We start from the raw sequence: 24,715 nt of genomic DNA on the forward strand, positions 1-24,715 counted from the left end.
CCTGTCCCCTGCCTCCAATAAGGATTTTTCTGTCTATATGTCTGCTTGTCAATCACTCTTAGCTGCTTCTACACAAACATCTCTAGAGAGGAAGAAAGGGAGTGATTTACCTAAAACAAACAAAAAACTCTGAAGATGACATCTGATTGATATTTTTTTATTTACCTATTTGTTCTGTCAATCAGAAGCAATTTTCCTCAGTTTTTGCTCTGCTGTCGCATTCACCAGCCTAACCATAGTTACAGGTGCACTCATTTCACTCCTATACGTGGGCTGTCACCCAGCTCAGTGGAGATCTTAGACCAAGTTTTAAGGCTGAAGTTCCCTGTGATCTGCTGTGATTAATCCAGATGGCTTCACTCAGACGTGGGGTTTGAGGCTCATACTCCTCCAAGAGCTGGGAAAACAGTGTCCATTTTCCAAACAGCCTTCTGAGAGCAAAGTGTTATTTGGCACCTAGGTATTTCAAGAGCCAGTGGGTCTTATATCATCAAATCAGACTACACAGACATCTTAGTCCTTGAGACTTCCCACTCTATGAATTCAGATGCCAGCTGCTGATTTCCTCCAGGCATGTTTAGCACAACCACTTCCTGAGACTTTGGACCTCTCCTCACCTTTTCCAGAAAAGACTTTGAATTGCGTGGTACTTCCTTCCTACCTGAGTTTTCAGCCTCAAGGAAGAAGGTTTACATCTTTGATGGAGCTAGTGTACAGGCTGCTCAAAGCTGCTGCAAATTCTTGCAATTGCCCTTTAGTCATCTATTCTGAGATCCTGTTACCAGGATTTATTGGGCTGCTCTCTTTCCCCTCCTTCCTACAGTCTCCAGTTAAGCCTGAGAAGGGTATTTGACAAGGATGTCCCATAATCCCATACTCAAAGACTTCATCTCATTGACAAGGTCCCATGAAGGGGTCACGTTAGGACCATGTCCTTGTGCTGCCTGACTATTGCACAACAGCCCTTTATCAATTATACACAGCTACTAGCAAACAACTACAGAGCAATACAAACTTTACAACTATTATATCACAAATACTTGACATTTCCTTTGAGAAAGTAAATGGAAAAGCTTCGTGTAAGTGTTTACAACCATCTAATCATGTTACAATAGACACATACTTATCACCTGGCAGGGGCTGTTCAAGTTAGCAGAAGACAATCTAAGTACTTCCACTGAACTGAAGAGACCTCCTGTTGAGGTCTGTGATGCTTTTCATAGTCAAACAGGTATATTTACAAAATGGGCAGAGTGACTGGAGAAATCTGCTTGGCTGACTGGAATTTGAAGTGGTGTATAACCAAGAAATTAAGCCAGTGGGCTTGCTTTCTGAGCCTCATGGAAACCCAAGGGTTCATCACACCAGAGCAAATGCAGAGCAGGTGCCAGGACCCTTGATATCACTGCAAACCTTAATCAAGTATGTTAGCTCCCACCGTCTTTAAACACCAAAAAGGAAATGGTGCATAAGTACATGCCTTTTCTAGATTACACTGCAAAGGGGAAAAAAATGCTTTTCATGGTGGTTTTACTGAATATGGAGTTGCAATGCTTTCTCCCAGTTTGAGAACATGTTAGAAAAGGAAGTGCAAACCCTTTAAAAAGAAGGAGATGCCATCACCTCCGTTTCTACCGATATCAAGGCAGTTTTGAATGCAGTGGATCTAACCTGGTACTTCTGCACACATTTATCAGTACCTGCCATAGATACAGATCCACTAGCTGTAGCCACATGCACCTCCTGCCTACACATCCCCAGGAAGGACTGGACATGTCCCATCCCCTGTGAGTGCTGGACACCAAGGGAAGGAAAGATGAAAACCATTGCTGCTGCCAGGCTCTCCATCTTTTCGTTTTCAAGAGACTGTGTGCCAGCGCTCATATCGCATGCAGCCTCCCCCCTCACACTGGCTCCACTGATAGCATCCTGCTCTACGCAGATAAAACAGCAGGAAAAGCAGAGCGACGTAAAGTGAAGTCTGTCAAATTGGGCACTTACATCTTAAGAGTAGCTGTAACTTTTAATGACACTAAGGACAATGGCAATTCTGATGGAAATGATTTTTGTAGGTACAGTTTCAGGCGGCGAATTTATTGGCAGGAAGCAAGAAAGGAAAGAAAGTTAAAAAGGACCTGATGAATAAAATCAGAGGCAAAAATGGTTTCCACATTATGGCTGCGGTGGGAAGTCATAAACCAGGGGAGATGAATAAAAAAGAAACGGGGATAACATTCATTGAAGATACTCCTGGAGTCGAAATTAGAATCATTTCCATTGTTATTGAAATTGCCTGTGATCTCAGACAGATTAGCAGGAGATTGCAGGAAAGTTCAGAGAAAGCTTTCAACTGAGATATTTTGCAGGTGCCAAACTGCAGAGAACTGGCTAGCTAGTGAGTTCCACCTGAAGGCGAGACTGAAATCAGCCCATTTCTCTTCTGGGTTGCTCCTTTGCCTTTACTACTAGCAGCGCATAAACAACCATCTAAATTGTGTTACAATTTTGGTAAATGGCTCTTTTTTTGTGTGCATGTGTGTGCGCCCATACAAGAACTTGCATGGGGCAAAAATTCCACTCATTTTTGTCACTTACTTAAAAAAATAAAACTCATCCATCCAGCTAGTGGAAACAGAGCATCAATTATGCTACAGAAACTGTAATGGCTTGGATTTTCCATAGGTGAAAAGTTGCTCAAATAAACAATCTGGTGAGTGATTATAGATGAGTACAATCTCTGAAAACACCATCAGGTTGCAAATGATTTTGCAACAGGAAAAAAACTACTAAGTCATTAGATAATTTATTTGCAGGGAAAAACTGGAGCGGTATCCTACTTACATGGAGCACTAGCAATACAAATGAACTGCGCTATCCAAAAATTGAAAAATGCTTGCACCATACTGCAGATCGGCTAAAAGAAGGAGCTGGCTTCCAACAAGCAGCAGAAGCCAATGCTGAGATCCATTATTTCTAAGGGACACCCCCCCCCCCCCCCCCACATGCACACAAGCGTTACTAATGTAAGACTGAAATGAAATGAAACGACAGATTTCTCACTCAGTTGAAAGAACAAGAGACACAAATACATTACTGAAAACATTTTCTATAAATGATGACTCCATCCTATAGACAAAGCAGCCCCATCACAGAGGTTGAAGATGACTTGACTATTTTCGTAGCCTACAGATGCTGCTACTTTCCACCCAAAGCTCGATTTTAGTTACCCCTAATTGCTGCTTGTCTATTCACAGCTACAAGAGTCTTTCCAGCAGGCTGGTGACCAGGCTTGGATTCTGGAGATGGGATGGCGTAAAAATGCTGTAACTCCCCCAGTCATGTATGCCCCTCCTCCCCTCAGCCCATGCCTGTCCATACCTGGAAGCAACATTATCCTTGCCATTCTGTTGTAAAAATTCCTGAGAAGGTACTACTAATCAGTAAGCCAGATGAAGGAGAGAATCACAGAGGGATGTGCCACACCATGGGTATCCTGGGCCCACAAATGATGAATCAGGATAGTGATTGCGTTAGCTTTGTACTCATATATTTGCTACGTGCCACACAACTTGTCGGGTTTAAAAGGCTCCTGGAACCACATCTGGATCTGGAGAGCGACTCTTTCATTAGCTGATGAGAGACAGACAACCTTGAGCCAAGTCCTGGCCCTTTTTCCACAGAAGCTGTGTATCTGCAGTCTCGTGGTTGCTTTTCTCTCCTGAGAGCAGCAGTGGAGCTTTCTGTAACATGACTTTGCACTTCTTTCATAAGAACGCTCTCTTTGCTTTGATATATGTCTCATTTTATTCCTTACAATAGTTGCACCTCACCTACCCTGGGGCTGAGGGGACTAGAGTTCTCTATTACTTTGGTGATAATTTTTATGACTCTATTACAATAGTTTTTTAGTTCAGACATGCCCAGTGCACAGGGAACAGAACTCCTTTTGAAAGGTTGCAGATATGACAGATGGGACTGTGGCTCCAACGTGCAATGCACAGCCCCATTCGGACACAGACAAAACGTTTGTGTGTGCCTCACATTTGTTAAGCTCCTTTTAATATCAATCGGGAAAGCGAGCCCAGCTGGCAGTTTCCTGCTCTCCATTCCCTCCCTGTTGGCTCTTGCAATGAAGGAGCCTCATCTAGGAGAAAGCCTCCCGGCGCAGGGAGAAAGGAACCAAGGACTGGGTCAGAAAGGTCGTCCGTTTTACATGTATTTTCCCTATACCTGATTTTGCCATTTCCTTCTTCATTCACGCTGAAAGACAGGAGAAGGTGGTGAGATCAGCTCTAGGTACTGATAAAATACTGTATTTGTATTAAGGAGGTAGGTATAAGATAACCAGCTTTGGATCTTGGTCCTATCCCTTCTCCTGTAGCTTTTTGTCTGGATCATCATATGCACCTTCCACACCCACAGTACAGGCCACGCAGATTTACACCAGTGATGCATTTGGCCCCATGACTCTTTTACTCAATGGATAGCCAGATGATGGCAGTTTGGCCGAACTGAATGCAATCTCTGGAGTCAGTCTGCTTTGTCTGGAGACCAGCTCCATGTTCCCACGCAGCTGAGGCAGCAGGACATAATCACCCTGGCAGGTGACTCCTGGCTGGGGCACAGCAGTCAAGGGGAGGTGTGAGCTCCTCTTCCTGTAGACCCCACACTGCAGATTTCAGTGCTGTATCACCCTCAGCTGCAGCGTTTTGCAGTTTTGCACCTCTTGTGTGCTAAGGGAAGCTGGTCCCACCCCCCTGTTACTGCAGTGGGAGCTCCAGCATCCCACTGGCACACCAATATGCTCCTTCCTTCCCCCCCAAGGAGCAGCTCCTTCCCGAATGCTTTGCTCTTGCTCACTTTGGTTGAACTCCGAGTTCCCTCCAGCATCAGAGCTGGAGACAAGAGCTCAATACAGATGTCCATTAACAGTCCCTGTTGCTGTATTGCCTTTTTCTCCTCCCAAGGAAAGACAAGTTGGCTGAACCCAAGTCCAAGGAACAATGTAATCCAAGGAGCAACAAGGAGCTGACTTGCTTTTTTTTTTTTACATTGCTGATGGTACAGGAGCTCAAGGGTGCTGAGCACCCATGGTTACATCTACATGCACATCCCCTTCTCCTCTGCTGACTCCAGGCCCTGCTTCAAGCCCCATCCTGCCAAGCAGTGAGTTGTGGTTGTACCAGTGGGTTAACATCAGGTGTCCGCCTGGGTTTGATGTGGCTTTGGTTTCCTTTGCTCGTGGGCTTTGACACTGGTCACATTGAGACGTGGGAGAGGGGCAAACACATCACATCAAATACTGACTTGTTCCTGGTTGATTTTTCTTTCTCATTCTCCACTATCTGTACTTTCTGCACTATCTTTGATAGCCTAAGTTTTTACTTACTGGCAGGTGGCAATGTGGATTAGACTTCATAGGACCTCCCTCGAGCAAATCCTTATCTCAGGTCAGCATCATGCAAATTCCAGAGAGGACTATCTAACTGGTACCAAACTTCACACCAGCATAACATCCCAGTGGGCCACTTGTGACCCATGGAGCTGCAGCAGTTCATAGCAGCAGACAACCTGCCCCAGAATAAAGCAGCTCTTTACTAGCTGGCACTGTGGAGAAGGTGTTTTCCAAATTCTTCTGTCTGCCCCTTGTATCCAGTTGCCATTGCTTAAACACTTAGGAGAGAAGCCAGCAGGGCCTGGGAGGTTTCTGTCCCTCAGGGGATGTTAGCACATTTGGTTATGAGCACAAGCTGGGAATGATGTGAAATGAAAACAGGTTTGAACATGTTATATGTGATGAGAGAATATGCAGGGGTTTACTACCACAGGGAGCACGCTGGGTTAACCCTCAGTCAGAAAGGTTTTCCTTTCTGGGCTGACCACAGTTAACAGACTGAGAGATTCCCTGTTTTGAGGAGCTGCTTCAAACCCTAATGCTCCTCCAAGCATACCAGTTTTGTTATAATTCCCAAGGAATTACCTCCGAACAGTACAAAGAGTAAGGATGCCTAACACTACATGTATTTTTATTTTGCAACTAGACCAAGTGTTGTCACTACATGACTTATTCAATTATAGTCTTAGAAACAATAACTAGGATAATTAGCTAATTGAGCATTATTTTTAATGATTGCAATTCTGCATAAAGCACATTCCGGTAGCAATAAACACACACCTGCACTTCCACTTGCTCTGGTAGGAAATGGTTCTTACCATTGATCTGTCAACGTTTCTGTGGACTACATCCTTCTTCACAAGCTGACAACCTGAGGACCTCACGCTCACCAGTCCTACAGAAACGTCTCCGGTGGCAGAGATGGACATAACTTTGGATAGGCAAGGGATGAGCGTTTCTCTCCTTGGCACCACTGAGCGTCGTCTTGCATAATAAAGCCTCAGACTTGATTTTACGACTCTTGGAAGGAGCTGGTAACAGTTGCATGTACGACAGATCCCATTTTCTAACAGCATGGCTCCAGCAGCAATGGAGGGGAAAGGAGGTGCCAGAGCCTCTTCTCCAGCTATGGAGCAGTATCTCCTCTCTTTCCGTAGCTCTCTGGGACAGCCCCCAATTCTGGAGGCAAGCAGAGCTGATGGGCTATTTCCTGGAGCCAATACCTGAAAGCCCAGCCACAGCTTTGGCAGCACAAATGTTGGGCACGTGTTAATTCTTGTGTCATATTTACTGGAAAAATACCATTCCCTTGGGCTTGCATGTACAGGCCAAATTCTGCACTGTGCTCCCGCAACGGTGCACTGTGATTAAAACACTGGGGCTTGCGCTTAATTCCAAGTGATTCTGAATCATGCTGATGCTCAAGTTTTGGGTCTCATCTATTTTGATGGGGATCTTTGAGAGTGTATGTGTGTAGCATAGCTGGCACCACCAAGCTCTGAACTTTTGGGGCCTCCATGTATTACCGTGATCTGGGGAAAACAACAGGATGTATTTTTTTGTAGCCAGATTCTGAATACAGCCCATCTTCTTTCACCTATTGTAATAATATACTTGTGCATAATGTAATATATATGTTATAGAATCAGTAGCTAAGTACATAACATAATTTTTAAAATAGCTATCACTATAGATCAATATGTGACATGCCTATCTATTTTAGTATGTTTTCTTGGTACAAATTATGACAGAAATACAGTAAGTCAGTAATTTCAGATTCCTTTGCATAGACATTGTCACTGTAATTTTGCCAGGAGGGAGATAATAAATCGTACTTTTCCATCTGACTGATGTTCTGTTTCCCCTGTCTGATTTCAATGGCTGTATGCTATCTTCAGAACTGGCATTGTTCATGGCTCCTTTTATTAAAGCACAGGCACGTTATTGAAATTTCTTTTGTATTATGATTTTCTAGCCGTACGTGAAATTGCAGAACACACAAGAAGGAAAAAAAAAAAAAGGCCAATTTTTTTGGTTGAAAAAAAACCCTGCTGCACATATCTTGAAGAGAAAAACGCCAGTATTAAAACGGAGGCCCCATACTGGTTAGTAATCATTTGCTTGGAATTCATGAGCGAATATCTGTAAACTACTAGTGATTTGGATGACTGGTTTAGTATACTACCAAAAGGTTTTAATCATGCTAGTTCTTGCAATGATTAGCTTGCCATGATTTGAGTGCTTTCCAAGATTCACCAGGAAACTGAACACTCATATAGTAAGACGAGAAAACTCAGTAATGAACCTTCTTTTTCTCCCGACTTTGTTTTTCTAGTGGCCTAAGGAAGCTCCTCAGATTTAAGGTGTTGCATCTCTGTTCCTGTACAGTGATATAAACCACAGCATCCACAGTGCAAACCTGCAGCTGGACAGTTCAATACACCAGGGCAGGGCTGAGGGACTCTCAGAGCAGCCCACTGCACACCCTAGGCACCGGACGGTTGCACACTTCTGCCTCTCACCATCTCTTTCAACCCAGGGCTGCAAAAAACTCTTGGTTTTCACCTAAGAGCACATCCCATCAGTAATGCTCCAGGAACGTCCCAAGTGCTTCATTCATATTTGATAAGGTTGCACTCCCAGGCTGGGTAACTAGGGGTCACAGCAAGGCTGTAGTTTGCACCACTTAATTTCTATTTCTGGCATGATTCTGGGGGTGGGGAATAACTTTTTGGTTTCATTGACTCCTTTTCTCCAGTGGCAGAATGGACACACTATTTCAGGGACTAAGAGATGCTGGGATAGCAGGGGAATACACTCTTGCATGTGCTAACGCCTTCTGATGAGAGGTCTTACTTTGTTAAGTTATATTGAGATAACTGCATTAACAAAAACACAATATTTTTTTAAAAGCATTAACAAAGGAGAAGGAGGTGCCACTATTCTGAAGAATGAGCTGAAAATTAGTATATGATAATGCTATGCTTATATAGTCCCTCATCTATTTTGGATTCTGATTATACTCTGAAGATCCCTATTAGAGCTGTGATCCCTACTGTGCAAAGTGCTGCTCAAGAAGACATAAAGTCAGTGAGATACAAAAGCCCTAGCTGAAGGATTACAGATGATTTGTGGACAAAACAAAGCAATGAACTTAACATACAGTGGCAGAAAACATGGAAAAGAAAAATAAAGTAGAACTCCAGCAGTGAAATCCTGGCTTTTTCAAGTCAGTGGAGATTTTGCCCTAGAATGAAGCTAAAATTTCCCCTCTCCTGTTTTGGGTTTTTTTTTGGTTGGCTGGTAGGTTGGTTGGTTGGGGTTTTTTTTTCTTCCCCACAGTGCAGAGGCTTGCCCAGGGGTGAGGGTTGTTCTCACCCTCCACACTCGTGCTTGATGCAACAGAAAGATTTGGGCATCATCTAGGGACTTTTTGAGCAAGGGTGGATTTGGGAGCAGTGAAGGTGGAAGGGGACAGGACAAGGAAGTGGAGAAGTCACTGTGAAAGGCAGGCAGGTGAAAGGCAGCAGCAGAGGTTAAGCATTGTCAGAGCCAATGGCTGGAAGAAATTGAAGCTCTGTGCTTGGCAGAAAGCAGGGCAACCACTGAAAAGCACCCAAAAAACGTCCTTGGTGTTCAGAGCCAAGCTCAAGTTGAAGCTGCTCTTCTGACCTGAATATTATCAGGAAGGCCAAGTTCTGATGCCAAAACTTCTTGTGCTCTCACCCAGTGTCCTGCCAGGCAAATGGAGATATTTTATTGTTTGTGGCTAGAAAATCTCTGCCATTGACTTTGAGGAGGATGGCACCATGCTACCAAAACCCATGTCACCGGGATTCACTCTCCTGCAGGAACAGGGACCTGCCTGTAGGGTCGAAAATGAAGAGAATGTTTCAAGATATCAGCCTGACAATCTCTTGTGAGCCGGTCATTTCCCAGCAATGTTATTTTGCTACAAGTTCATACAGGTCCATAGAAAGATTATTCTGGGTATGACTATGTTGAGTGATGAGAGATCTAGGAAGTTTGGAAGTGATTATGGACTTTTCACACTGACAACCTAATCCTTTTCAAATGGCTCCCAACTGCGGCTACAAATGTACCTTAAACTGCACCGTAAATTGCATTTCTGAAATCTGGGTAGGCGTGTGCTTTTCTGTCAGTAAGTTATGCAGGAGAGTAAAAACTAATCAGCACTTAGGAAAACTGTTGTCTCACTGACATTTGCACGATTTCTCCATAAGCTGCCAATGAGCATCCATCACACTGGCAGTACACTGTCTCCTTAAGTTTACATAAGCTGCTGTCTGGGAACATTCATTTAAAACACAACCATGTGTACTTACAATAACCGAGACTGCTCTCTGAGTTGTTATTTGTTTGTTTTCTCTCTCTGAGCAGAAAGGGGAGGGTTAACAAGCTCCCTGAAAGATTTCTGCTAGTACAGGCAAGCTTGGAGCACTTGGGACTCGGACCTTAACCTCCAGGACTAAAATCGAAACACAGATGATGTGTGGGAGAAAAAGCAAGCTGCTAAGTGACCCCAAGAGCCCCCTCCATATCTCTCTGGAGAAAATGGAGAGATGCTTGAGACTTGCAGCATCCTTCACACCTTCCCTGCAGCCACCGCAGCTGCCCATCACGCTGCATTTGCCTCTGAAAAGGATGGGAGGAGACCCAAGAGACCAGATTTGAGGCTGACAAGGAGAGAAGTGGAAAATGAGGTTGGAAAAGAGATACAGGGTTTCCAGTAAAAGCCACCAGACTTCCCCTTTCTCCTGTGTGCTGCTCCACAGGAGTCAAAATCCTGAACACTGGGCACCAATCTACATATTATACATGTTTGAGTCCAATCTTGATTCACATTAGGGACACCGCATTGACCTTTTCTGCACGGGTTTCCAGGTGGAACCACAGCCTCAGACGGAGCTGGGAACACGTCTCAGGCAATCCAAGGGGATGAGGCAGCTCCGTATGGGCAGCCAAGGCTTGAAACCCACAAAGATCTCCCAGGACCCATAACATAGCTATGAACATGCTACATGGGGTTACTAAACCATCTGTCAGGGACACAAGGTTTTACAAAGGGATACAAGAAAAACTACTAATGGGTTTAGATCTACAATTGAACTTCAGTTCAGCATTTCATTTGTACGTGTTAACGATTTAGGAGCACAAGCATAAACATTTGGACAGCTGTCTAAGCTTGATGGCTTGTTGTTCATGTTTATATTTTGTGCTTATGATTGTTATGAGTCAAAAAAATCAGAGGTACAAGATCAGTTCACTAGAAGAAAGCTAAATATTCAAGAAATGGGCCTTTATAACTACTCTTTTACCCTGAGATAGTCATGGTTACTGTCAGTGGTAAGAGAAAAAAAAAGACTAAATCACCTTAGGATTTCTCACCCCAACCCTAAACAGAAATCCAGAAATCTAGAAATGAAAGGGGAAATTTCTCCCAGACGGAAACCTCTCACAGATTTTGATATCCTAGAGAGAAAAATTTCCTAGAGAAAAAAAAAAAAAATCCTAATTTGTGAAATTTCCACAACATGAGCCAGTCCTGGCACATGCACACACAAACACAAACACACACTTGTAAAAGATTTTTAAAGGGAGGCTAATTTCAGCTGTAACTAAGCAGTGGCAAGCACTTTTACGGATGATGATTTGGAACCTACATATTACCAAAACTAAATTAAGTGGGTGAAAGGGTTATGAACCCACATGAAACAGTGCTTCTGTTTCGACTGAAAGCAGTCTGGTTTTCAGTCAGAATGACTGAAGAAAGCCTCTCCTCTTTGTCTTCAGTGTGTGTGGAACGGCCTTGAGAAAGTTTGCAGACTGCATAAATTCAATTGGACAAGGGAAGGGCAGAGCTCAGAGCCTGTAAAAACTATGAACTGCTCAGAATTTCATCTCTGGAGTTAGCAGGTAAAATCTTTGTTCTGTTGAAGTAAACAGCAAAATGGTTCAATGAAGTCAAGATTTCACTTCATAGCAGCTGTTCCCTACACCTTGAAGTTCTGTCTTTCCTATAGCATTTGTAAAGTCGTAGTGCACAGCTGTTTCTTTTTTTTCCCCAAAAACACCCTTGGAAGTGCACAGTAATCTTTCACTGTCCAAATCTCCTCCACTACTAGAGGAGAAAAAGAATTTCACTATTTATTCTAGGTAAACACATAGTTTTCAAAAAAATTGGTTTCTGCCCTACTGCACAAGGTATTGACCTCTCAGCAAAACAGGTCCAGGTTAAAAGCTCAAGTGTTAATTAAATTAAGCTTGAAGGATCTCAACCTTAGGAGATGGACTAAAGGTCCATCTTAGTCCTGGACTAAAGGTTACCATGTACGTGAGTGGTGTGCCACCATCTGCGCACACCCCACAGGTTTTGAACACAGCAAACAACCAATCAGATTGCTCTAACACTCTCTAATACCCTTTCTCCCCTAAACTCTGTTTCTCTATCCTTTAATCACTTATAAGGGTGCAATTATTTCTTTCAGGAAAAGTGATTAGTACTTTTGTACTTCATTCATGTGTAAAAGATACTTTAATGAGAAGATCTATCTCATTATTCTACCATTGAAGTATCTCAGAGTCCTTGTAACTTTCTCTAATTTCCTAAAATCTCTCCAAAAAGAGTCCTTACAAATCTCATCTGACCATGTGTCAGAATTACACCTAGGTGGGACACTTCACCACCTGACAAGACAGCAGTCAAAAAGGGACCACTGAAGCATGACTGTGGCATGAAGTTGGACTAGGATTTCTGAGGGCAAAAAGAAACTGTTATTTAAGCAGTTCACAAGATCAGCATCTTCACAGTCTTCAACAAAGCAAAGCAGAGAACAGGTTGATCAGGATGGCCCTCAAGGAGATGTTCCTCATATATTTGTTTTGCCTTATGTCTGTGACATTAAACTGTCCTGCCCACACTGAATGATTGCAGTTACAGATGGGCAGAAAAAGATGAACATAATCCATACATGGTAGAAGAAGGGCACTAAATACTACCTTCGCTGAAAATTACAGTATTTGGGAAAGAGGATATTGTGATCTATGTTACTGAGAACTTGTGAAGTACACAGACCTATGTGGAAGTATTTTTCATTATCAGAAAAGAAAATAAATTGGAAAGTGTATAATGAGATCAAGCATAAAGCCATGAAGAGTTATAGGCTGTTGTTAATTATGGAGGTACAAATCTTAAAGCCACATGACCTGGGAGAAAGCCACGTGACCTGGGAGAACAAACTCGTGTATACCTATTGCCTTTACAGACTCTGTTCTTCATTGTGACATGCTGTTTTCCTTAAATTGAAAACATGCAATCAAACTCATTAGAATGAGAGAAGCAAGCTGTGTCAAGGGTAGTGGTTTTTGAAAATCTGGTCTTATTTTTAAGATATATTCCAGAAGGATTTCTTTACAACATTCCTAATAGGAACTCAACCATTACAATTAACCCCCATAGTTTTCATTACTTGAGATGGCCATCTGCCTAGGAATTAATCTTCTGCCATTGTAGACAGCCTTATCACAGCTGAAATGAAAATATTAAATATAGGTTGCAATCTCCTTACTTACATTCTCATACAGTTATGAGTAACAACTCTCAGTACCATGCCATCGATTTTTGCTATCCAAGTTGGAAAACGGGTTCTTAAAAAGCACTCGGTATTTGTTTACCACCATTTTTACATGGTCCAACCTGATTCATGCTATTAGCAAAGAAGGAGGTTGTCCAGAGTAGCAGATTCAGAGGGCTGGCATTTCACATGCGGGCTTCTGACTGACCCCTGGCCCTCAGCGAGTGCACATGAAGAGGGAGGTGGCAGCTTTTACATCAACCAGACCTGCATCACAGCTAAAAAGGACTTCAGCTTTAGCATCAGTTAGCAGAAGTAAGCAAATAGTGAGTGCCTTGAGAGTCCCCAACAGAAATACAATTCCCATAGTGTACTAATATTAAATACTGAAGAAGAGGCTTCATACCTTAAATTCCTCCAAGATTTTATAATTTTTCCCATGATATTCACAAAAGTTTTTCACTTCTTTGCATTCTGGACAGCATCCATTGTGTTCCACTTTTGTACACTTTGGGTGGATTTTAGGGCATTCTGGTTGATCGCAAACAGGTCCATCCTCAGTACAGACACAGGGACAGTTGGAATGTCCCGGGAAAAAACGTTCTCCCAGTTTGTACACAAAGCCACTGTCATCCACACAGCCCTTCCCTCGGTAGTCATCAAAGATCAGATTGTCATTACTGGAGGTCTGGTCCCCTTCATCGGCAGGGTAGTCTTCATGATTGATGGCAGCTGGAGCGACCAAAGCAGGGATTACAAACAGAAGTATCCAGGCTTCATGGATGCGAAGAGCCATCCCCCTCCTCAGCTTCTCCATGGGATCTCAATGCCCGATAGAAACAGCTGCTTCCATAGGGAGACCAGTGTTGTGGTCTGAAAACAAATATTTTTAAGTGAGAACAAACTCAAAATTCTAAGGAATACTGACTTATAAAGGCCATAGTTTCAAGCAGCACCCAAGAAGAAAGCAGTGCTTTCAAACCACACAGATAATTATCGCTGTTTCATTTGAATTAAGTCTCTTATAAATTACTGTTAAAGAGAATAAACCATATGAAATACATAAACTAGACACACATGCCTGGAAGCATTTGCCCACAAAATGTCTCTGCAGAAACGGTGCTTCACAGAAGCATCTAATTTTTACTTTCCTCATTCGTGCAGTTGAGTTTCCTGATGCATCAGAAATTAAACTAGCTGCCTGAAATCGCAGGGTGATGGGCAGCTCAGAGGGATCTGAACCCACGTTTAAGCACGGTCTCAACCTCCTGCTGTGGCCACTGTCCCTCTGTGCTACGCGTGGCACGCAGCCCACTTCATTAAACTGAGGTGGGAAACCTGAGTTGAAAAATGAGATAAGCGTAATCTGTAAGTAGATCTGTGTCCAATATGAAAGATGATGCTGGGTTATTCTTGGTCTGCGAGAGGTGGAATAGTACAGAATTTTATATACAGCATTTTTGAAGAGGAAGAGGGACTACCTGAGCTACCAACACAGCCCAGCCTGCGGCAGGTACGTGTAATCCCGACAGAAGCAGAGATGTATTTCACCTTCTCCATTATTCAGCATTTCAGTAATTCCCAGAGAGAAACGCAGAGAGCAGGATGCTAAATGCCTGTGTAACGCATGGAGCCGCTGAAACGTGTTTGTCTGATGAAGCTGGAGCCTTTCTAAAACTTTGGGAGCGATGCGGCATGGCCCGACCTCTGGAGAGCTGTGCTGAGCGGCGGGGCCGAGGATGGACCCAGCGAGGGAGAGGAGCTGTGCAGAGCCCCCAGGGAGAGCCGGCGCCGGGCGAAGGCTCCACGCGTGTGCCTTTGGGTGTGCTATTGGCTGCCCGTGGTGCCACATCACTGCCACCAGCACACCGTCCTGCCGGCACGGCCACCACCACCCCGCGCAACCCCAGCACCAAAATGGGTTCTGACCTCTCTTAAGAGAACTGGGCAAAGTATCAGAGGAAACTTTTAAACGAGGTGAAATATCAGCATCACACGGATTGAGGAACGATGGAGGCAGCTGCCGGCACAAACCAAAACCGGACTGTTTGGGTGTGTGTGTCATTGCTTCTCTTCCTGCGCTCCCACGGCGTGCACACAGACACACGCAGTATATACAAAGATGCACTAACCTACACACAGGCAAACACGTCCTCCCCCTCCACCTCTCTGGGAGATATTTTTTATGTACCGGGATTTCTGGTGGGCTGCAGATGTTCAGCAATTAATTCTCCCTTAATTGAAGAAAAAAAGCAGCAGCAGGAGGAGAAAGCTTTAATCCTAGAGAAGCAGCTAAAGGGATCCTGTTGACAAAGCAGTTTTTCCAAAGCCACAACAGAGGGAGACACCGGATATTACACAAGCTTTATCAAATTCAAAAGATATCTTCTTAATTGAAGTACTAGCTGTCACAAGGACTATGCTCCCTGTTACTACTAATCAGCAATATCTATTGTAACACGTTGTTTGGAAATAAGTGATTCATGAGATACGGCTGCTTTGCGTATCTACAGAGCAGAGAATCTCGCCCACCTAAACGCTACAGGTAGGTTGCAACATTGCAGATTGGTGGGCATTGGGGGGGGGGGGGAGCAGAAGCAAATGAAGTAATACATGTCTGAGGAAATGTGAAACAATCGAGAGAATCTGTTGGAAGTTTGATGAGGAAGCTCTCCAAATTATATATATATATATATATACATAAAAAGTTCTCCAAAGATCATAAATAAGACCACTGTATTTTGCTACAGCATCTGAGATGTCCCACGGCAACTCCCAAGCGCTGGGCTCCGCGGCGATGCTGGAAGGCAGACAGACTGCAGGCGTCTTGCACGGACAGATTTCAACAAGTAAACAAATGCTGCTCAGCTCAGAATTAGTTTACAGCCGAACTTTCTCATCATTTCTCATCATGAGAGAGGCCGGGAACATAGGTAAGTCTCCGAGTAAAACGCTTCCATGCGCCTTCCCTCACCCCAAGTGAATAATTTACACTTACCTAATCAGGCTCGATCTGAACGCTGGAAAGGGTCACAGGCCAACATGGACTAAAAGGTTAGAGAGAGATTAGTGCAAGCAGTTCCTCCTAATCACATTTTCAGTGTTGACTCACGGACAATCCCTTTTCCTCCACCTCCCATCGCAGAGGAGGGGAGAGCGGCAGCCCGGCAACCACAACATGAGCATTAAGCTTTAACCCGGTGTTCGGGATTCAGAGCGAGCGGCGGCGCGGCGGTCCGGAGGCAGGGATGCCGCGGAGAAACCCCGGTGCCAGCAGCACAGTCATCGCCGCCAACTTGGGCTGGATTTCCTCAGGTCTTGAGGAGGGGGGGGGGAGAGAAAAAACCCCCATATATATCTCCTCCCTATGCCCAGCGGATCTCTTGCGAGCCTAGATTTGCCACGGCGGGGGAAGGGGAGGGGGGGAGAGGGGGCTGGTTAGGCTGGAGGCAGGCGGGAGAGGGAGGGCGGAGGAGCCCCGCGGCCGGCGGGAGAGCGGGCGGGCCCCGCTCCCCTGCGGGGACCCCCCCGGCCCGGGCATGCCCGCGCCGGGCCGCGCAGCGCCGCGCCCCCTGCCTATTAGTATTCTAATTTTTTTTTTTTTTTTTTTTTTGAGGGGGTAGGAAAAAAAAAAGGGAGAGAGGGGAAAAAAAATATTCCAACGGCGGAGCGCTCCGGCACCGCGGGCCTCAGCGAGGGCGCGCCATGGCGCGGAGCGGCGCGCTTTCTCCGCGGGCGGCGCGGGGTTTCCGCGGGGCGCAGCGCTGCTGCCGCGTCCCCGCTCCGCCGCCGCGGCGCGTCCCGGCCAGCGGCCCTGCCCCGCCCGCAGCCCCCCCGCCCGGCCCCGGCCCCGGCTCGGCCCCGCTGCCCGGCCGGCGGCCGCAGCGCTTCCTGCAGTGAAAAAAAAAATCCCCCGTGGCTGCATTATGAAAACTTCACATCTTCCCCCGGGCTGGCGCCGGGGAAGGGGCGCACTGCTCGCGTGTCTCGTGTTACATTAAAAATCAATCTCCTTGCAATTCGTCTGCTCTGGCATTAGGCGTCATTGTAAAGCTATTTCTCCAGAAACCACCAAAAGAGAGATTCTTGATGTTCGGAAAAACACAGTGTCAACAGAAAGAGGGAGAAATTGGGAATTTTATTTGGATAAAACGCAGAATAATACTCCTCTCGGGCGATTGTTCCCACTGCAAACATTAGCTATGAAAACACTTCACTAAGCCCTTGCTGCTATGCTGTCAAACCGTTGTGGTTTGTTTTTTTTTCCCTGTAATGCCTTGAAATTAAGGTTACGTTAAGGAGCTTGCTTGGTCCTCAGGTCCAGAGACACACGGTCCCGCCGGCACCCCCAGAAAGCGGCCGCGCTGCGCGGTGATGGAAGCCAAGGCTGGGCACCTCGCCGCCGTCGTGGCCTCGCAGGCCAGAGCGCTGCCCACACTCAAGTTGTAGAACCTTAACGGATCCATCGCTGCTCGCCAGAGCCCCCACACGACCTGAAATTCAGAGGAAAGTTATCCAGGTTTGCCAGGGCAAGGCAAGAGAGCGGTGCTGAAGTTTTGAGATCGTCGCTTTAAAGATAGATCTTTAAACATGCATACTCCTGTTTTATGAGATAAAGCATCAGAAAGTTGGACGAATCAATAATTGGAGATTGGATTTGGGAGTGATTAAGCAAATCTGGAGACTCTGGCATGCTACCCATTAGGATCACAGCTATTTTACTTGTATTTGGATACAGTCATTCAGAACCAGATTCTGACACACAGACTGAGCACTGGAGAAGTTGATGCACTTCTGATACCTGGAGGTATCAGCATCAGAGCATGCTCTTAACGCTGCTTTTCTTGTACAGCTCTGGAAGAAATGGAGATGGGGGTTTTCAACTGAATCTCAAGGAGGTCAGGCATCTAAATGAACTGAGTGCCTTGCTCCCTTATATCCTTGTGGAAAAAAACAGTGATAATGAAATTGTTAGTATACAATTGGGTCTAACAGTAGAAAAAATAAAAGAAAACCTCAAAAAGGTTTTAAGGAGTTCCCAGTTTCCATGTGTTTATTTTTGAATCAAGCAGACTGACTTTCATCACTCTGAAGGAGGCAGAATGTGTTTGTAAGGTTATTATCTTCCGGCTTAAATAAAAGCAGAGGTAGCAGAGCTGGTAAGTGATATGTTTGAAGCACCTTTTACTTATCCACCCACCACATAAAGACACTCTCCCTTTAGAAATTAACTATAATAATAATGAGCTTCACATACAAAAAAAAAAAAAAAAAAAAGAGGATCAATACTTTCATTTCAAAGCTGATGTGGTCCTCCCAACAATGGAATCCTTGTACTGCCAGTCATGATGTTGGTCAAACACCTTTTTCTATTAGGAGCAAGTTCAATATACCCTCCAAATGAATACAGCTCTTTTTATGTATCAGGATTTTCTCTCTGAAAGCAAAGGCATCTCCAGCAGAGGAATAATTCATATTGACACTGACAATGTCAGTCTGGCACTGAGGTCATAATTTTTTGGAAGATTATGAAAAACAGGAGATATTTTGCTATTTTTAGTCATTCAGTTTATTTACCAAGTAGCCAATGGGAACATACTGCCCAACAGAAGTTACTATGGAGGGGTCTGCCCCAGTGTTAACAATGTGCAAGCCACAGGGCCTTGGGCGTGCCTGTGTGATGTATAGTTTATCTGGGGAATACATTGCGTCTCCATTCAAAATAATTCATAACAATGATGTGCTCTGCTCTGCTCATCGAGACCTGATGGCTTCATTTGACAGCCTGGGAAGTAAACAACTGCCATTTTCTCTATTTTTCAAAGGAAACACATAGTCTAAAACATCTCACAAATGCACTAAAAATATTTAATCACAAATTATGCTTAGCGTGGTCATGGATATTTGTGCAAGAAAGGGAACTAGAAAGTAGAGCTAACCATGATAAATATGCCCTATTTGCAAACCTTTATAACTACCAGGCTTCTTCATCTAGAACAAAGCCTGACACAGCAAAGATCTGTAGGATGGATTAGAGTGTCCAAAGCAGCAGATGTGAATATTTATTATAAACCCTCTTCCAGCAAGTCTTTGCTGACAGAAGCATTGCATATGGATTTTGCTTGCAGCCAGACTCTCCAGGCAATCCCTGGGATGACTTCTCTAGGAGCCAAACAGATGCCATTTTGCCTGGAGCCCTGACACCACAACAGCTGGGCAGGGGGTTAATGGCACTTTCAGCTTCTCAAAACCAGTAAGGAACCTGCTGGTTACAAAGAGAGAGGGATGGGAAGGAGAAAAGATTTGGACAACTGCGATTCACTTCCAGAAAGTCAGAGCAGGACGGACTGGTGACTGAGACAACAGCTTCAATGTTTAATTCACCCCCTGGCTTTGGCAGCAGGGCAGGAGCGGACCCCAATGCAGCGTTTTGCTAAACTCTTTGCTAGATAAGTCATATGACTGCAACCAATCAACAGCACTCTCGTCTGGTCAGTCCACGCCAACATCCCAACAGTATCGGTAAATGACAAAACCAATAGGACAATAGAGAGTGACAATAAAAACCAAAAAACAACTAGCTAGGAGGTGCAGTAGTAAACCGCATGTGCCTGCATTGCTAGCACTCGCTGGGAAGGGGTTTAGGTGTGTGAGGCAGCCCTGGCGAAGAATGATTCACTTCATATGGACTTCTGTTACCTGAGTTATGATATGTTACTATCCTATCGTTGACTATGAGTACAGCCACGTCCTTGCCTGGTAGCAGCAGGATGCACAGGCAAACGCCTGTGAGAGGGAACAAAAAGGGAGGGGAACACACAAAATGAGAACATCTTATTTCCGTCACCCTTTATGTCAACACTGATCTACACGCTCATATCAATTTGCTCATTATAATGTAAATTTACTCCCTTCTTCCTTCCAAAAGGAGACATTTCGTTTTAGAAAGACGGAACAAATTGTGTTTTATTGCGCTTTCAAAATGTTCTCCAATTAGGAAAGCAAACAAAACCTATTACATAATTGTCATGCAAAGCTCTGTTTTTACACAGGATACTTACTTGTGCACTAACAAAGGCACTTTGATACCACACTCAGAGGAAGATAAAAGCCTGGAGATAAATTTTTCTTCATACCTTTGAACAAACTGTCAGGTGGGGCTGGTCTGCTCAAACTCCCTAAACTCAACAGTTACACCGATTTGCATTGAAATGAACAGTTTCTGCTTAGAAGATGCAGAGCCTCAAAGACTCCAACCTCTGGATCTCACAGCTTCTCGATCTCCAGCTCCTTCCAAAGAAACCACTCTGAATCTGCTGGTGCACCTCCCAAACGGGCAACACAGGGAGCTAAAATGAAGCTTTGCTCTGGCTGGCCCCATGCCAGTCCTGAGCTCATCTTTCTACCTCAAACTGGCAGACAGGAGTGATGACAAAGCACATTGCCATGGCAAAGAGACCCTATGGTAGCAACCTTTGTACTAATTACAGCTGATTTGTTGTTGCCCATTGCTAGAACATAGGTACTAATTTTTCTGATGTACCCCTATTATATCCTTAGAATAACATAAGCTCTGACCATCTGGTCACTTGCTTCAGGAAGGATGCAGTGAGTTGGAAAAGGTAGAGAGAAAAAAGCAGTTAACAGCAAGAAAGGTATAAACAACTTCTGTGAAAGGAATCGTTAAGAGGGATGACAACTTACCCCAGAGAAAACTGTTTGTGCACTAATATGTACTTGGCTGATCATGCTTTCTCCATATGCAAACCTCAAGCTTCAGTCAGCCCATTATTTTGCTGCTGTTTCCCTCCCTGGGGACCCACAGAGAAATCCAGAGCTGAGCCAGACCCCGAACTACCACCCAGATGGTGTGGGTGAAACACAGAGTTTCCATCAAAGTGCCAGTCTGATTCCCAGCTAACCTGGGAGCTGCGAGGCAGCTGGAGAAGCTGTCAGAAGCAGCGCAGCAAGGGACATGGTGTTTCTGAATGGTCACCTTTCTTCTTGGACAAAACTAAATTTCCTTGGAGTGATCAGTGGACTTCAGCTTCCTTTTTTTCACCATCATTTGAGTAAGCTATCGCGCTAGGTTTTCAGTCCTGGTATCCTACAGAGAAGAATCTCTGTTCATAGTCTTGTGTGCGCTGCCTCGCCAGGCTGCCAGACTGGCAATGCTCTTGATTTTAGGCATTGATTAATTATAAATGCAGTGCTGTAGTCCGGGCTGGAAAAACACATTTGTACTTAACAAAACAATAAAAATAACTCATGCCCTTCTAGTCCTGATACTAACACCAGAGCTGAACCCTAAAATCAATTAGTACCTCAAAAGATGCAATTACTTTTAAGACATGTACCCCAATTTGGAGAATGGAGTAATTAAAATGAATTACCTTATATGGAAATCTGGGCCTGTAAATTTTCCAAATGTGCATAAAGTTATGTGCCTAAGAATGGTCATAGCCATAAGGTGTCAAAAGCAAGAATCTGGCAAAAAAAAAAAAGTTGTTGTTTTACTGGAGTCTCCACACTGACCTAAACATGTGAGGTTAAAATCAAAGTTATTGCATTCAGTGAAACTCAGTTATGTTACATATAAGTAAACAACATGCTGTTTCTCATCTGCCAGGAATTTTGCATATTTATACTGCTATGTAAATGCTAACAAAACCAAAGCCACTCATGTGAATACAATGTGAAATCCATCTGCTAATTTGAACTAGTGGATAAATTTAAAATAGTGCTGGTATGTTGAAGCAATTTAATTTGTTACTGCATTTCTACAGAAGAAAAAACTAGACAAGATTAATTTGCTGGGTTGATGGAACCAAATTACTTGGGGTAGAGGGAACAAAACCTGTACTTGTCAAAAGACAGTTTGACAATTTATATTCCATAAGAGACTAACAGAAATCACAGCCATGATTACTGTCTTCTTTATAAAGTGAATTTTGAGTGAAACCTTGCCAAGACCAGATTAAGTACTGCTTTACTGGTTTATGTGTTCAAACAGCTGGAAACAGTGACACCTTTGGACTGGGGAAGCCTAAAGATCAGACCAGTTTACTGGTATTAGGCTCTGACAGTCAATAAATGATGTTGGACAAGCCTTAAGTTTTCATCTTAAAACAAGTCACAGCCGTAAAGGCTGTCAAGCACCTGATTTCTCAAACAGTTGGAAACAGAAGCCTCTTCAGAGCAAGCGCTCCAACAGACGGATCCCGCTCACACGGCAAACTGCTACGTACACACACCGCTGTGTCCACACAAAGCACCACCACCACCCCCTTAGCAGATGTGTTGAAGCATGAAACTTTTCTTCAGGTAAATTAATTTACAAATTATGTAACACTCAGTTATCAAATACTCTGAAAACTCCTGTTTTAGCAGAAAAGTACTTAATGTTTCTAGAGTAGTCTAGCAGCTTAAATGTTAATAAAATAGTATTGTAACAAAAGTCACGAACTCCGCAACTTACTGTAGCATATTAGGCTGAGACAATCCATAGTAATAAGTAGCACTGTTTGCTATCTCAGAATAACTTTTTTCCATAGACTCAGCAGCTAACATTTAGTCTTTTGCTCAGATATAGAGCAAAACAAGGACAGTGGAAGATCGAAAACTCTCCTCACCGTTCCAGCAGCTCTTACTCCCAGAGCGAATGGACTAGTCGAGGTGCTGGATTTGGACAATTGCATCTAATAAAAGTACAGCAGTTGCTTTAGACTTTCTTATAAATAATTCAGATGTAGTAACTTTCCCAATTTAAAAATACTTGCACTGCCTAACTGTAAGCAAAGCATTCATCTTCAAAGACACAAACCCAGTTATTTCTTGTTTCATTGAAATTATAATCTTGCATGGGTTTAAGAAATTCTGTTTATCATAACTGCATAGAAAAGTCGGAGACTGATGGCAGAGATGAAATAACATATCAAAGCAAGCAAGAAAGAAAAGCTTTGATCAATAGGGAAATGATTTTTATACACATCAGAACCAATTTAAAGAATTCTCTAGGATCAATTTGGATAGACAGAAATGCTTCTCAGCATTTATTACCTGTGGAGGGAATATTGATCCCATCCATTGATTTCTCCTATGCACATAGAGCAGCATCTGGTTTTGTTGTGTGGGTTTTTTTTAAGGAAAGATGCCCCAAAATGGAAAGCATCAAGAAATTACTTATATTTTAAAGAATTACATTCAACCAATGTCATTACTCAGAACTTTAAACTCTATTCAAGAATAGGCAAAATGCAATTTAGCTTAATTTTGGCACATGATTATTAGTCAATAGAATACATTTTAAGAGAAGGGTTTTTTCTGAAACCTCACTTTCTAAAGGCTACTAATTCCTTACATAACACTGTGTACCAAATACATATTCTTTCCTGTTCCTTTTTTAAAAGGAATCTCTCTTCTTGTTAATATTATAACTCACACAGGCCTAATGGATTACATTCCCTCTGCATTAAGATCTTTTGTCATGATTGGAGCCACAACCATTTGCATCATCATGACGATCACTCAACCTAGAGAGTCTCCTAGGAACGGGGCACCTCTCAGGTTAGATGTAAAGGCAAACATACCCAGCCCCTGCCTTGAATAATCTGCAGTCTTAACTAAGTAACAACCAACCACAACAAGGAATACAGCAAATAGATCAGGGAAGACAAGGCTACAGATGATTATAAACTTGATTAGCCATGATCACACTGCCTTCCCATAGTTGAATGTTTTATGGGCATCCTGGCAGCAGGAGAGGACTTGGGTCTGAAGTCTTGGCTATGCACTGCACCTGTGGAGGTATGGGGTACGGCCTGCTATACAAAGCTAGCTGAGGCATGTGGAGTACATCTAGAGCAGTATAGCTGTTTCAGTGCACCTCTCCAGCCAATACACCTTGCTTCTCTGCCTGGACACAGCATGGCATGACAGTGGTGATGTGACCCCCAGCTTCTGAGTTGGCATCACCTGTGCTGCGGAGAAATGTGAACTGGATGGGCTTGGATCCTTAGCTGGGAAATGGGAGGAAAGCACCGAGTTGTTTTACAATAGTTCATGATCTGGCCCACAGTTTTTTACTTGGTATGTGTTGCATTTAAGTTAATGAATTAATTTGGTCCTCAGAGATTAGAGGGGCTACGGGCAGCTGGAATTATCTCTTAATAGCTATGCCAATTATGGCTGTAACTGTAGGTCTGACACCAGACGCACGAATAGCCCGTAGGCTGTAGGTCCGGTTGCATTCAAGAGAAGCAGTTGGGTTCACAAATAGTATGTTTTGTTCTTATGCAACATCTACAGATTCTTTGAGATATCCTACAAAAAATGCACAAACTTCAGGTTGGCTGTATAGCACTACACACAAAAAAACCTGGTTGCAATCACACACATTTAATTCCTGGGTAATCACTCAGTGTAGCCGAGGGCCCAAATTTTACCAAAAGCCGTCCCTTCTGGGGGTGGGCGAGGAGCACAAACTCGTCAATCTGTCTCTCTGATATGGTATCGGATTATCATCCCTTTGAGTTTGATACAAACTCGGGGTAGTATTTATCTAAGTATGTACGTGTGAGTGGGTGGGACTGTGGTCAAGCCATTGCTTCTTGAGTAACAACACAGCACATTCCTTGATGCAAGGTGTGCTCTGGTTTTGTGGGAAAAGAGGAAGAATGAGAGATAAGATCTGCAGAGTAGTGCAGAACAGTCCTTGAGAAAAGGG

The 24,715-nt window shown here is 43.8% G+C and overlaps 2 protein-coding genes and 1 long non-coding RNA gene across 6 annotated transcripts in view; 1 reads left to right on the top strand and 2 right to left on the bottom strand.

The window, feature by feature from the left end:
* VWC2L (von Willebrand factor C domain containing 2 like) overlaps positions 1-16,576 on the bottom strand; it is a 53,851-nt gene extending 37,275 nt beyond the window's left edge. For 3 of the 4 annotated variants that reach the window (XM_074910338.1, XM_074910340.1, XM_074910341.1), the window contains exons 1-2: positions 15,989-16,576; positions 13,397-13,863 (exon numbers count right to left, since the gene is read on the bottom strand). In XM_074910338.1, coding sequence (XP_074766439.1) covers positions 13,397-13,807 — 411 coding nt within the window. In that variant the 5' untranslated portion in view covers positions 13,808-13,863; positions 15,989-16,576. Of the gene's footprint in view, positions 1-13,396; positions 13,864-14,471; positions 14,538-15,988 lie in introns of those variants that run through there. The other variant, XM_074910339.1, reaches the window with a different exon arrangement.
* Positions 14,557-17,393, top strand: LOC141962339 (uncharacterized). The gene is made up of 3 exons (XR_012633929.1): positions 14,557-15,535; positions 15,741-15,923; positions 17,279-17,393. It is a non-coding gene; the product is annotated as an uncharacterized LOC141962339 (long non-coding RNA).
* SPAG16 (sperm associated antigen 16) overlaps positions 17,305-24,715 on the bottom strand; it is a 417,235-nt gene continuing 409,824 nt past the window's right edge. The window contains 1 exon segment of the mRNA XM_074910337.1: positions 17,305-17,483. Within this exon segment, the coding sequence (XP_074766438.1) occupies positions 17,305-17,483 (179 nt within the window).

The sequence above is a fragment of the Athene noctua genome, chromosome 7 (assembly GCF_965140245.1).
Source record: "Athene noctua chromosome 7, bAthNoc1.hap1.1, whole genome shotgun sequence".
Classification (NCBI taxonomy): Eukaryota; Metazoa; Chordata; class Aves; order Strigiformes; family Strigidae; genus Athene; species Athene noctua.